Source organism: Esox lucius, chromosome 3 (assembly GCF_011004845.1).
Source record: "Esox lucius isolate fEsoLuc1 chromosome 3, fEsoLuc1.pri, whole genome shotgun sequence".
Lineage (NCBI taxonomy): Eukaryota > Metazoa > Chordata > Actinopteri > Esociformes > Esocidae > Esox > Esox lucius.
The window spans coordinates 35,137,646-35,150,211 of NC_047571.1; the positions used below are offsets into that span (position 1 = coordinate 35,137,646).

The 12,566-nt window shown below is 43.5% G+C and overlaps 1 protein-coding gene across 3 annotated transcripts; it reads left to right on the top strand.

Annotated features, from left to right (window-relative positions):
• Position 1: 1 nt before the first annotated feature.
• Positions 2-12,194, top strand: rnf2 (ring finger protein 2). Of its 3 annotated transcripts, XM_034289715.1 has the most exons (10): positions 2-143; positions 475-547; positions 1,382-1,477; positions 2,744-2,904; positions 4,058-4,273; positions 6,937-7,036; positions 7,157-7,249; positions 7,553-7,728; positions 7,823-8,012; positions 9,968-12,194. In XM_034289715.1, exons 3-10 carry the CDS (start codon positions 1,391-1,393, stop codon positions 10,067-10,069), a joined length of 1,125 nt encoding a protein of 374 aa, XP_034145606.1. In that variant the 5' UTR covers positions 2-143; positions 475-547; positions 1,382-1,390; the 3' UTR covers positions 10,070-12,194. The 3 variants fall into 3 exon arrangements, with proteins under 3 accessions (XP_034145606.1, XP_034145608.1, XP_034145611.1); XM_034289717.1 differs by lacking the exons at positions 2-143; positions 7,157-7,249 and having other exon boundaries at positions 408-547; positions 7,502-7,728; XM_034289720.1 differs by lacking the exons at positions 2-143; positions 7,157-7,249 and having other exon boundaries at positions 419-547.
• Positions 12,195-12,566: the final 372 nt, after the last annotated feature.

The following is a 12,566-nucleotide window of genomic DNA, read 5'->3' on the forward strand; positions in this document are numbered from 1 at the left end:
TGTGTTGATCCTCTATTCGCATCTGACAGAATAACGGGCGTGGAAGCACGCTTGAAGAATGAACCAGTGTCATGACTCAACCATGAAGCCGCAGCGCCGCCGACTGCAAGCCTGCTTTTAGAGGCATTAAGACAGGCACTTCGGTTTGTACACGATGAGATCAGAAACTACTTTATAAAAATAATAAAGTAATATATGACGTGTAAGCAAAGAGATGAAGTGAAACAAACTGAAAGAGCTTTATAAAATTAAGTGTAGGCCTAACATATTTGATTAGGGTTTATTGAAATAATATTCAGTTAAAAGAGTACCTGAATTAATATTTAAAATGTGTTCAGGTATGTTTCCGCTTATTATGTAATTAATGTGTTTGTTTGTTTTCTTTCTCCAAATACAAGCAATAATTCTATGTGGTCGTTTTTTTGCGACGTATTATTTTTGTTTGGCTCTCTGCCTACGTTTCCCAAACTCCAGTGCGACGCCTCATCCGCCATATTGAAATTGCCAGAACGCGCTGGCTGGATCGTCCGTATCCACAACACAAAATGTAAGTATATAAACAAACCCTTTACAGTAACATGTTATAATTCTCCAGTTTAATACCTGAAAGCCGTAGGTACCAATTTAAAAAGTGGTTGCCCAGTAAATGTCAATTTTAAGAAAAGGTTGCGTGTATATAAGTACCGTTGTTTGGTCATGAGGCTCCGTCGCAGCCGTAGCTTGTCAGCTAGCTGGGTAGCTAGCATGTATTTTTGGCGTTTTTTTTCTGGTGACAGCGCAGAATTAAATGATTACAACATAGTTTCTATTTTAATTCATTCGTGTTTTGTATAAATATTATTAGAATTGAGCATTTTAGAGCTGTACATTTTGTCGAGTCGATTCTGTATGCGCACATCTGTAACAACCAGAATCGGAACACAAAGACTAATGGGGATACTAGCTAAATTGCTAAACAGCACTGCTGATACTGTTAGCTAACCTAGCTTGCTTGTTTATTATGTGTGCCTTTGCCCGGGCACACACACAACTTGATATATAACCGGTTGTTAAAATCGAATAATTCACATAGTAGCCTTCTAAATGGAGGTCCCTGGTTTTGTAATGACAAATAGCCTGTTAGCTAATTCGATCAAGTGCTTTTTGTAAGAGAAGATCCTAGCTTACTACTGTAAACTGTCAAACCATCATGAGAATGTTTTGAAAACATTGATTTGACAACACTGCCATGTTGAAGGCTTTTTTTCACCTCAATTCCTCGAGGGCCTAGCTATCATCCATTTATCCACCATTCTTGCGTTTGTGTTGCTGCTCGTTATGTCAAGACATCATCAAACAACATGAAATGGTGCTGACCGTGAGTAAACTGTTTCTCTTCTAGATCGTGAGTATGACGCAGACCGTGCAAACCAACGGGGTGCAACCCCTCAGCAAGACGTGGGAACTCAGTCTCTATGAGCTACAGAGGACTCCACAGGTAGGGGAGCACAATTAGTGTTACACCGCTGTCTCTATAAATTTGCAGAGGATTTCATTGGTAGGAGAGCACAAGTAACGTTAGACCTCTGCAATAGCTGCAAGGGACTGAACCGGCAGGATCCACAGGTAACCTAACAACTGTGTATGTGCTAGGGCTTAGTTGGTGTGGTAAGGAGGTCAGCAGGCCTCGCCCAGGCAGTAAATCGGATCTAATTAAGTTGTCATACTTGTCATGGTATACTTATTGTAGCAGGCGCGCAACCTGTTTACTCAACCCTGATTTGGATGTTTTCTTGGAGTAATGTTTGGACGTTGTGTTTTTTGGCTTTAGAAGTTACATGATTGTTACATGCCAACTCCCCGTTCGTTTAAACTGGTAGCCTAACTAGTGTACAGAAATCAGTGCTGCAATGCTGTTGATTGGTGATGACATGGACATGTATTCCAGGTTGGCATTCATACAGGTGTCATACTATATCTTTGCCTCAACAGAGTTTGAAATACATGTACAGGCAATTGTCTTAATGTGTTAAGCTCAGAATGTTGTATAGTTATTCAGATGTTAACCAGAGTTTGTAACCCCAAGTGATCCTTATTTATTTTATTGTTTTACAGTTTCTGATCAGAACTGAAATATTGGAAAATAATTGGTATCATTCCTTTTTGTAATAAATAAAAATGTGAATTGGCATATTTTTTTATACTTCGCTCCTAAAATCCCAGTGTCAGATGGATAAGCTTGCAATGTGACAGGCAAGTTACCAAGTTTAAATGCTTGGCTAACAGACTGAGATACAAATAATATGGAGAGAATGTGAGGGAATTGGAGGAAGGAGGGCTGACTTACTGGGAATCTTTATATGACATGCATTATATTGGGTTAAGACTTAGTATCTACGACCTAACTCAATTAGAGAATTACTAAACACCTACCGGAGGAGCATCTGGAGTTTTGAACAGTCAAACCAAAGACCAGGATCAAGAATGTTGTAGTTAATATCATTTTTTAACTTTAAATGACCTACAATATAAAAATGAAGGGGACAGGTACTGTAGACCTCCCATACACTCAAACAGAATGACTGGCAGGCCTTTGCATAGTTTTTTTTATGGGACTTGGGAACGGAAAAAACGCCACTTACAAGGTCCAAATCTTTACAAAAATAAAATTAACTTGAGTTCCCTTTTATACTTGTTGTTGTTGTTGTTGTTGTTGTTCTGAAGCCTGGCATTGACTGTCCATTCTGCCCACTGCCCCCTGTAGGAAGCCATCACAGACGGGCTGGAAATCGCTGTGTCTCCCCGCTCCCTCCACAGTGAGCTGATGTGCCCCATCTGTCTGGACATGCTCAAGAACACCATGACAACCAAGGAGTGCCTCCACCGCTTCTGCGCTGACTGCATCATCACAGCCCTCAGATCAGGGTGGGGGTCGCCATTTACGCTCGTTTATTGTCTGTGGCAACTGTCATTGCCGTCCCCATGTTAGAGTTATATGCCATGTAATGCCGATAATAATATAAGAAACATTATCATTGCCAATTAATCATTACATACGTCTTAAAGCACTGCAAAACAAAAATAAATGATTGAAATATAAGAACCATCAGATTTGTAATGAAGAGTAGCTGGGTGGTGAAGGTGAGGACAGTTCAGGGCTTTGGGTAAACATTTAATTTCCAACCACACTGTCTGAAATGTAAGGTTAGACTTCAGTACTAGTCGCTGGACTGATCACCAGCTAGCTACCCTTCAGTGACACATCGATGTTCATGAGGTTCCAGTGAGCGCATGTCATTACAGAAGTGACTTGTAGCCTTGTAACTTTGTGTTCCATACGGTTGTGGTCATCGATCATCTCTTTACCTCTGTAGTCAGACTTCTCCCCACCTTCAACCCCCAGACTGTCATCTCTGTAGTCAGACTTCTCCCCACCTTCAAACCCCAGACTGTCATCTCTGTAGTCAGGCTTCTCTCTACCTTCAAACCCCAGACTGTCATCTCTGTAGTCAGGCTTCTCTCTTCCTTCAAACCCCAGATTGTCATCTCTGTAGTCAGGCTTCTCTCTACCTTCAAACCCCAGACTGTCATCTCTGTAGTCAGGCTTCTCTCTACCTTCAACCCCCAGACTGTCATCTCTGTAGTCAGGCTTCTCTCTACCTTCAACCCCCAGACTGTCATCTCTGTAGTCAGGCTTCTCTCTACCTTCAACCCCCAGACTGTCATCTCTGTAGTCAGACTTCTCTCTACCCTCAACCCCCAGACTGTCATCTCTGTGGTCAGGCGCTACACCCCGAAATTACCTACACTTTTGTCAAATCAAAACACTGCCTGCTAACCAACAACCAACCGCCAATTTCAGTTTTAATAACATTATGAATTGAACCAGCCCTGACTTTAATAATAAACTTAATTAAAAGTATTATTTAAACATAATTTTGAAGGATAAAATGCCATAAACCGATATGTTTACAAAGTGGACTGGACCTCCACACCTGCACATGTTCAGGTGAATCTGGCAAAACAAAACATTTTAATGTTGGCTAGGGCTAACCTTCTCTCGCTCTGTTCCTCCTAGCAATAAGGAATGTCCTACATGCAGAAAAAAGCTAGTGTCTAAGCGTTCCCTGCGGCCGGACCCAAACTTTGACGCCCTCATCAGTAAGATCTACCCGAGCCGGGATGAGTATGAGGCCCATCAGGAAAGAGTTTTGGCACGCATCTCCAAACACAACAACCAGCAGGCCCTGTCCCACAGCATCGAGGAGGGCCTCAAGATACAGGCCATGAACAGGTAATGTACCCTGACCTTTTACACTTGCCCTGTCCCACAGCATCGAGGAGGGCCTCAAGATACAGGCCATGAACAGGTAATGTACCCTGACCTTTTACCCTTGCCCTGTCCCGAAGCATTGAGGAGGGCCTCAAGGTACAGATAATGTACCCTGACTTTTGACCCCTAACCTTAGCCCTGTTTCAAAGCCTCAAAGGGGGACCTAATTCAGCTTAAGAAGCCTGGCAACCAAGACTCATTCATTCCCCAAAAAAATGTATGGTTGCTGCCCGTTCCTAAAAAAAATATAAAAAAAATCAAGACTTCTTAATAATTTTTTTATATTTAGCTGGATTTTTACATGTTGGTCAGGATAATAAATGTTAAAGCTAACCAGGTAGAATGTGTAGATTGTGCCATTGTAACTTTGTGTTCCATACGGTTGTGGTCATCGATCATCTCTTTACCTCTGCAGTCAGACTTCTCCCCACCTTCAAACCCCAGACTGTCATCTCTGTAGTCAGACTTCTCTCTTCCTTCAAACCCCAGACTGTCATCTCTGTAGTCAGGCTTCTCTCTTCCTTCAAACCCCAGACTGTCATCTCTGTAGTCAGGCTTCTCTCTTCCTTCAAACCCCAGACTGTCATCTCTGTAGTCAGGCTTCTCTCTTCCTTCAAACCCCAGACTGTCATCTCTGTAGTCAGGCTTCTCTCTTCCTTCAAACCCCAGACTGTCATCTCTGTAGTCAGGCTTCTCTCTTCCTTCAAACCCCAGACTGTCATCTCTGTAGTCAGGCTTCTCTCTTCCTTCAAACCCCAGACTGTCATCTCTGTAGTCAGGCTTCTCTCTTCCTTCAAACCCCAGACTGTCATCTCTGTAGTCAGGCTTCTCTCTTCCTTCAAACCCCAGACTGTCATCTCTGTAGTCAGGCTTCTCTCTTCCTTCAAACCCCAGACTGTCATCTCTGTAGTCAGGCTTCTCTCTTCCTTCAAACCCCAGACTGTCATCTCTGTAGTCAGGCTTCTCTCTTCCTTCAAACCCCAGACTGTCATCTCTGTAGTCAGGCTTCTCTCTTCCTTCAAACCCCAGACTGTCATCTCTGTAGTCAGGCTTCTCTCTTCCTTCAAACCCCAGACTGTCATCTCTGTAGTCAGGCTTCTCTCTTCCTTCAAACCCCAGACTGTCATCTCTGTAGTCAGGCTTCTCTCTTCCTTCAAACCCCAGACTGTCATCTCTGTAGTCAGGCTTCTCTCTTCCTTCAAACCCCAGACTGTCATCTCTGTAGTCAGGCTTCTCTCTTCCTTCAAACCCCAGACTGTCATCTCTGTAGTCAGGCTTCTCTCTTCCTTCAAACCCCAGACTGTCATCTCTGTAGTCAGGCTTCTCTCTTCCTTCAAACCCCAGACTGTCATCTCTGTAGTCAGGCTTCTCTCTTCCTTCAAACCCCAGACTGTCATCTCTGTAGTCAGGCTTCTCTCTTCCTTCAAACCCCAGACTGTCATCTCTGTAGTCAGGCTTCTCTCTTCCTTCAAACCCCAGACTGTCATCTCTGTAGTCAGGCTTCTCTCTTCCTTCAAACCCCAGACTGTCATCTCTGTAGTCAGGCTTCTCCCTTCCTTCAAACCCCAGACTGTCATCTCTGTAGTCAGGCTTCTCCCCACATAGAATGTGTAGATTGTACCATTGGAAGCAATTTTCTTGCATAGCCAAATGAAATGATTGCTTAATGTGACTAAATGATTGGCATCTGGAGCCCTATTTTAATATAAATCCTCACTTGGCCTCAATAATACGATGAGTTTGTGTACTTTACTATCCATTATTGTTGAAAATGCATTATTAGTTGCTAATCTGTAACGTTATCTGGTTAGCTTGCTGGTTTGACTGCATTTCAGACCAAACTACTGACATTGACAAGACTTTGGGTCCTATCCTTACACAATTTATTATTTGAAAACAATTCTGGAGTTAAGAACAGTAAGAGACATGGACACATCTGGGGATGGATAATGCCAAATACTGCTACTCCATCTGCCAAACATGGATAACCCCAAAATTGCTTCTACTCCAGCTAACAGAGACATGGTTAACCCCAGAGAATGCTGCTACTCCAGCTAACGGAGACATGGTTAACCCCAGAGAATGCTGCTACTCCAGCTAACGGAGACATGGTTAACCCCAGAGAATGCTGCTACTCCAGCTAACGGAGACATGGTCTCTCGGCTTTTCTCTGTCCTGGCACCCCAATGGTTACAACTTGCTTCCCCCTGTCCTAGGACAGCAAAGTCTCTCATATCATCCCAAAAACCACAAAAAACATGTTTATAGAGTATCCTTAATAATACCTCGGCCAACATAGAAGTGCCATAATATTTTCACACAAACCATCTTGTCCTTCAACACTTGCTGAATTTTACACTTGCAGATGTCTACTATGAGTAAACATTTTTCTACGAGTGATTTTTGTTGTCCCGTCTGGCTATTTCAAGTTGAAAGTATTAACTATAAGTGGCTGTGGATAATTGATCTTCTGAGTAAATTGTAAATGTTGGCTGTACTGCTTCCAATTCATGCTCAATATCACAACCAATTAGATTACAATGTAAATGTAATATATGTATTTATTACTGGTTGATTATATCTAACCTTCTGTTCTCTCTTCCCACCATTGGGGGTCACTGTAGGCTGCAGCGGGGGAAGAAGCATCAGCTGGAGAACGGGAGTGGGGCAGAGGACAATGGTGACTCCTCCCACTGCAGTAACGCCTCAGTCCACTCCAACCAGGTACACACAACACACTTCGTAGCGCACAAACACGCACACAAATACCCACTCTAAGGTATGTGCACACCTTCATTCCAGTGTGTGGTTGCACAATTCCTGTAACTTCCCCAAAATTCCCAGGTTTATCAGAAATTCCAGTTGAAAAATCTGGATGGAAAAAGTGGAAAATCCGGAATCCTCCAACCAGCGTTTCTTGAAACCCTGGGAATTTTGGTAAAGTTACAAGATATTTTTGCCCCCCCATTTCTATATCTATCAAATATGTAAACAGCAATCAGTAAAGGTGAGCTGTGTCCTGATGCCATAGAAGACTAGGATGTATTGTACAACTGAGGTACACATTGAAATGTAAATGTTGATGCAGTGAGCTCTCAGAACATGGACCGAATGAACACACAGAACAGGATATCCATTGTGTCTGTCGAGTCCGTCACTTTAACATGTTGTCTTCTGGGTTGTACTCAGCGCATCTTTTCTCCCAATAAATCAATCAATCAAATCAATCAATCAAACCAGGAGGCGGGGCCGAGCATCAAGCGCACCAAGACGTCGGACGACTCTGGTCTGGATATGGACAATGCCACGGAGAACGGAGTGGGCGGGGACTTGGCGATGGACGGGGCCAGTGAGATTGAGCTGGTGTTCCGCCCACACCCGACTCTCATGGACAAGGAGGACACGGCACAGACCAGGTCGGGGGCGTGTCTCCGTTGACCACACGTTGGTAATCTCTGCAAGGCGGTGGGCCGGTAACAGCCGTTAACCGTTCCTGTTCTTCCTCCTCAGTGTGGAGTTTGTGCCTCGGTACATCAAGACGTCCGGTAACGCCACAGTGGACCACCTCTCGAAATACCTGGCGGTGCGTCTGGCCCTGGAGGAGCTCCGGAAGAACGGAGAGGCCAGTCCCATCAACGTAGACGCTGCCTCTGAGAAACAGTACACCATCTACATCCCCACAGCCAACGCCCAGTTCACGGTAATAATACCATATTCATATTATTTAACTACAATAGTCATTATACTACAGTACACCATCTACATCCCCACAGCCAACACCCAGTTCACGGTAATAATACCATATTCATATTATTTAACTACAATAGTCATTATACTACAGTACACCATCTACATCCCCACAGCCAACGCCCAGTTCACGGTAATAATACCATATTCATATTATTTAACTACAATAGTCATTATACTACAGTACACCATCTACATCCCCACAGCCAACGCCCAGTTCACGGTAATAATACCATATTCATATTATTTAACTACAATAGTCATTATACTACAGTACACCATCTACATCCCCACAGCCAATGCCCAGTTCACGGTAATAATACCGTATTCATATTATTTAACTACAATAGTCATTATACTACAGTACACCATCTACATCCCCACAGCCAACGCCCAGTTCACGGTAATAATACCATAGTCATAAAACTACAATACTCATTATACTACAGTTCACCATCTAAATCCATCTACAATACTAATTATAATGCTCCTGTACTGGTACTACTACAGTAATAATAATAACTGTTACAATCACAAATTGAAATTGATTTGTACTTTATATTAAATGCATTATTCAATATTTTATATCCTATTTAGGTATCAGATTCAGACCTTCTAATTTTGGACCCTTATGGTTTTAAGAATCTTACATTATTTCCAATATCTTAGTTGAATAACCCAAGTCTCTCAGAATAAACGATGCCCTGGAGTGAAATTGTTTAGATAGTTACAGAACATTTCAGGGATGTAGAGTTAGCGGATGTCCCGATTTAAGTATGACCCTTTAGCAAACAGTTTTAATAATGATCGAACTGTCTTATTTGGTTCACTAACTCTATAACGGGTGACCATGGCACTTATATCGTCATATGTAGAGTCAGTTAGAATATCCATTATATTTTGTGTAGATTACTTTACTGGAGTCCCAACTGTTCAAAATGTAGAGCATATACACAGAAAGAAAACAATTTGATGAGGCGCCAGAAATGCTTTTACAGCGCCATTGGTCCCAACCGCTAATAAGATGACTCGTTTTTCACGGTGGCACATTAAACTGGCTGATGAAAACAACACATTCTTTCACATTATTTCCACGAGTGGCCAATTCATTAGAGTCAAGTCAGGCACAATGATTGTCTTATTGTTATTTTATAACTCTAGTTGCCATGGTGATCTTGTTTCAGACTTGTGAACTCCGTGTTAATGTTCCAGATATCGTCCCTAAACACTTTGAATGCGTCTTCCTTGTTCACTTACATTCCTTCATGTATGACAGACATCTCATCTGTACCACTGTCATTTGTTTAGATAGCGATTCTTAATTTCTAAAACGTCATCCCTCAGTTACTTCAACCTAAAACATGCTCCCTCAGTTACTTCAACCTAAAACATGCTCCCTTAGTTACTTCAACCTAAAACATGCTCCCTCAGTTACTTCAACCTAAAACATGCTCCCTCAGTTGCTTCAACCTAAAACATGCTCCCTCAGTTACTCCCTCAGTCATGTCCCAATAACTTAAAGCTAAAACCACATAAACCCTCTATTTTCAAGCTGGAACATAATTTGCCCTGACAGTCTACAGGGTGTCCAGTCCCCTAGACGACAGGACAGTCAACAGGGTGTCCGGTCCCCTAGACGACAGGACAGTCTACAGGGTGTCCGGTCCCCTAGACGACAGGACAGTCTACAGGGTGTCCGGTCCCCTAGACGACAGGACAGTCTACAGGGTGTCCGGTCCCCTAGACGACAGGACAGTCTACAGGGTGTCCGGTCCCCTAGACGACAGGACAGTCTACAGGGTGTCCGGTCCCCTAGACGACATGACTAGGGGACCGGACACCCCGTAGACACCCTCTAGACTGTGGTGTAGACTGTCACTGAATGGCCAATGCTTTGTCTGTCTCCAGGTGCTGAACGGGTCTTTCTCCTTGGAGTTGGTCAGTGAGAAATACTGGAAGGTCAACAAGCCAATGGAGCTTTACTTCGCCCCGACCAAGGAGCACAAGTAGACCCACCTGGAGTACCCCTGGGCTGTGGCCCAAATGGGACTCTATCCCCTCTGTAGTGCACTACTTTCAACCAGGAGGGCACTGTATAGGGAATGGATTTCCCTTTCTGGACCCACACCTACCAGGAAGACAAGCTATCTAACGGAACCTCTATGGACTGATACTCTCTCTCTACATATCTCCCCCCCCCCCCTCTCTCCCCCCCCTATCCCCCTCCCCCCCTCTCTCTCTCTATCTCTCTCACCATGTCTGGTATATATTAGATGGTACCACATCAGTGTAAGACCCAACGTCTGAACTACCTGACATGGTTCCTGTTCAGGCACAACACCTTAATCTTCATGGGGGCATCACAGCAATACCATTCTGGATGAAACAGCTCACTATCCTCTGCTGATGGAAAAGGCCAGAAATTTTACAGGACTTTCTACTGTCAGACCAGCGAGCGGGTCAACTTCCTGTCAGGCCAGCGGTTGGTCTATTTCATACCTGACTAAACTGTTGTGTGCGTTCCAACTGGCCCCCTTTTCCCTAAATTGTGCCCCTTGGATCCATGTGGACCTGGCAACACACTGCTTAGGAATTAGGGAGACGTTTGGGACACATTCTCAAAGAATTGTGACTGGCTGCCTGAAGGGCTGTGACTCGGGAGTGCGCCTTTTGGCTAGTTCCTGCTGAAGGGCTGTGACTCGGGAGTGCGCCTGTTGGCTAGTTCCTGTGTTTAAAGGGTTAGTTCAGGATTTTGAGAATGAGGCTTTATATCTACTTCCCCAGAGTGAGTCAAACACGTGGACACCATTTTTATGTGGATGAAATGCCTCATTACCAACATGGTCGAGCCATCCCTTTGGGTCCTCATACTGAGACGGGGCCTAGTAGTCCCAGGGACTCTGGATAACTGTGGCTGCCTCAGGACTCGTTTTTTAAATGGTCTTTTTGTACCTGGGGGTTGGGAGCGGCACGGTTCAGGGACGTCGGGTGGGAGGCTTTTGGAGATATTGCCGGTGTGTGTATGGAGGTCCTCTTCTTTGTTTTTTAAATCTTTTCTCGACCGACACCGTGGTTTAAAATGTCGTCAGGCTAGTTTTATATGAACCCATGTAACTGTTGTATGTGTTGACATGGTCTGTCTCTCCAATGCCACCCTGTTCCCTGTGAAGTAGTGCATTTAAAAAGAGAATAGAGGGTCATTTGGGATGGAACCATGATGTCTCAGTCAGATCTGGCAGACCAGACCGTAGCCATGGCAACACGTCATTTATATATCGATCATGACATTGTAGAGTCTACAGTCCTTTTTCTGTTGTCTCCATCAACGGTTGTATTTCAGTAATGGACCCCTAATCATTTAGATTTAGCCAATAGGAGCAACCTAAAACCAGTGCACCAAATATGGAATAGGGTGTCATTTCCGGATGAACAAGTATGTTATATGACACAATGACATTCTACTGGTTACCTAGAAACGGATCTCAGCTCCTCTCATGGTCAGTATCCCTCTGAGGGGCCTTCCAACTGTTGCCGTAGAAACGGTTATCATTCATGGTTTGGGACAACTTCTGTTCAGTTCAGGCAGATCCAGTGAAATCTAAGGGAAATTATTTATAAACAGGAAGGAAACTGGCTCATCTCTATGAGAAGGACGGATCTGTCCTGTGAGATCTTCAAGGATCCAGCGGTTTTTGAAAAACACGGGTCTAATTGACCAACATTAGAATTGAATTGCTGTGTTTTATAAGCTCAGTGGAGCCTCTGTCTAGGTCAATGCTACAGAGGTATTTCCTATGATTGTATATTAACTCCACCTTCCACCATGTTCTGGCAAAGGACACATTCAGAACTCAATTACACAAAACTGCATATGCTGTGGAAATAGCAATCTGTGTACATAAACCAAACAACCCCCTTCATTTGAGATGTGTTCCCCAATCGTGTTTTCTCCCTGCAAAAAATATTTCATAGCAATGATACTAGAGAAGAAAAATGTATATAATGATTACTTTTTAGAAGCATGTTGAGTTTTTTGTTTGACAACCTCCTTTGCATAAATATCAGTTATTGTTGTTTGGGAAACTGTACCACACTATCTGTTTGGAAATTAAATGACAAAATGTGTGTAAAACATCAAACTGGTGCTGGTATCTCTGGAGTGGTTGGGCGGTGGGTCCTTTAAACCTATTTTTAACATTGATCATTTATCAATTCTTACCCCGGCCTCTTCAGGGTAGGTTAAGACAGGACCGATGGTAAGGGGTGAGTTTTCCCCATGATACTGAGGGACAGCCTGTACCCATGTTTTCTAAGGTTCCTCCACTCTCTGAAGCACAATAGAGGAACCAGACTTGTGGTTGTTTCTCAATTCATTATTCCTGTATTCTTTGGTTCTGCTGCTTAGAGCTGTAATGACATTTCATCCACCAGGTGGTGCTTGTACATCAGCCCGATCCAGGTGACCTCCAGAGCTGTATACATCAGCTGTATTTTCATAATCATTTCT

Excerpts from the sequence above, each read along its gene's own strand:
- rnf2 (XM_034289715.1), top strand. The coding sequence starts at position 1,391 with ATGACGCAGACCGTGCAAACCAACGGGGTGCAACCCCTCAGCAAGACG. Across the intron at positions 7,037-7,156 it reads CCTCAGTCCACTCCAACCAG|GTTTATCAGAAATTCCAGTT; the intron begins GTACACACAACA and ends CAAAATTCCCAG. Across the intron at positions 7,250-7,552 it reads TTGAAACCCTGGGAATTTTG|GAGGCGGGGCCGAGCATCAA; the intron begins GTAAAGTTACAA and ends CAATCAAACCAG.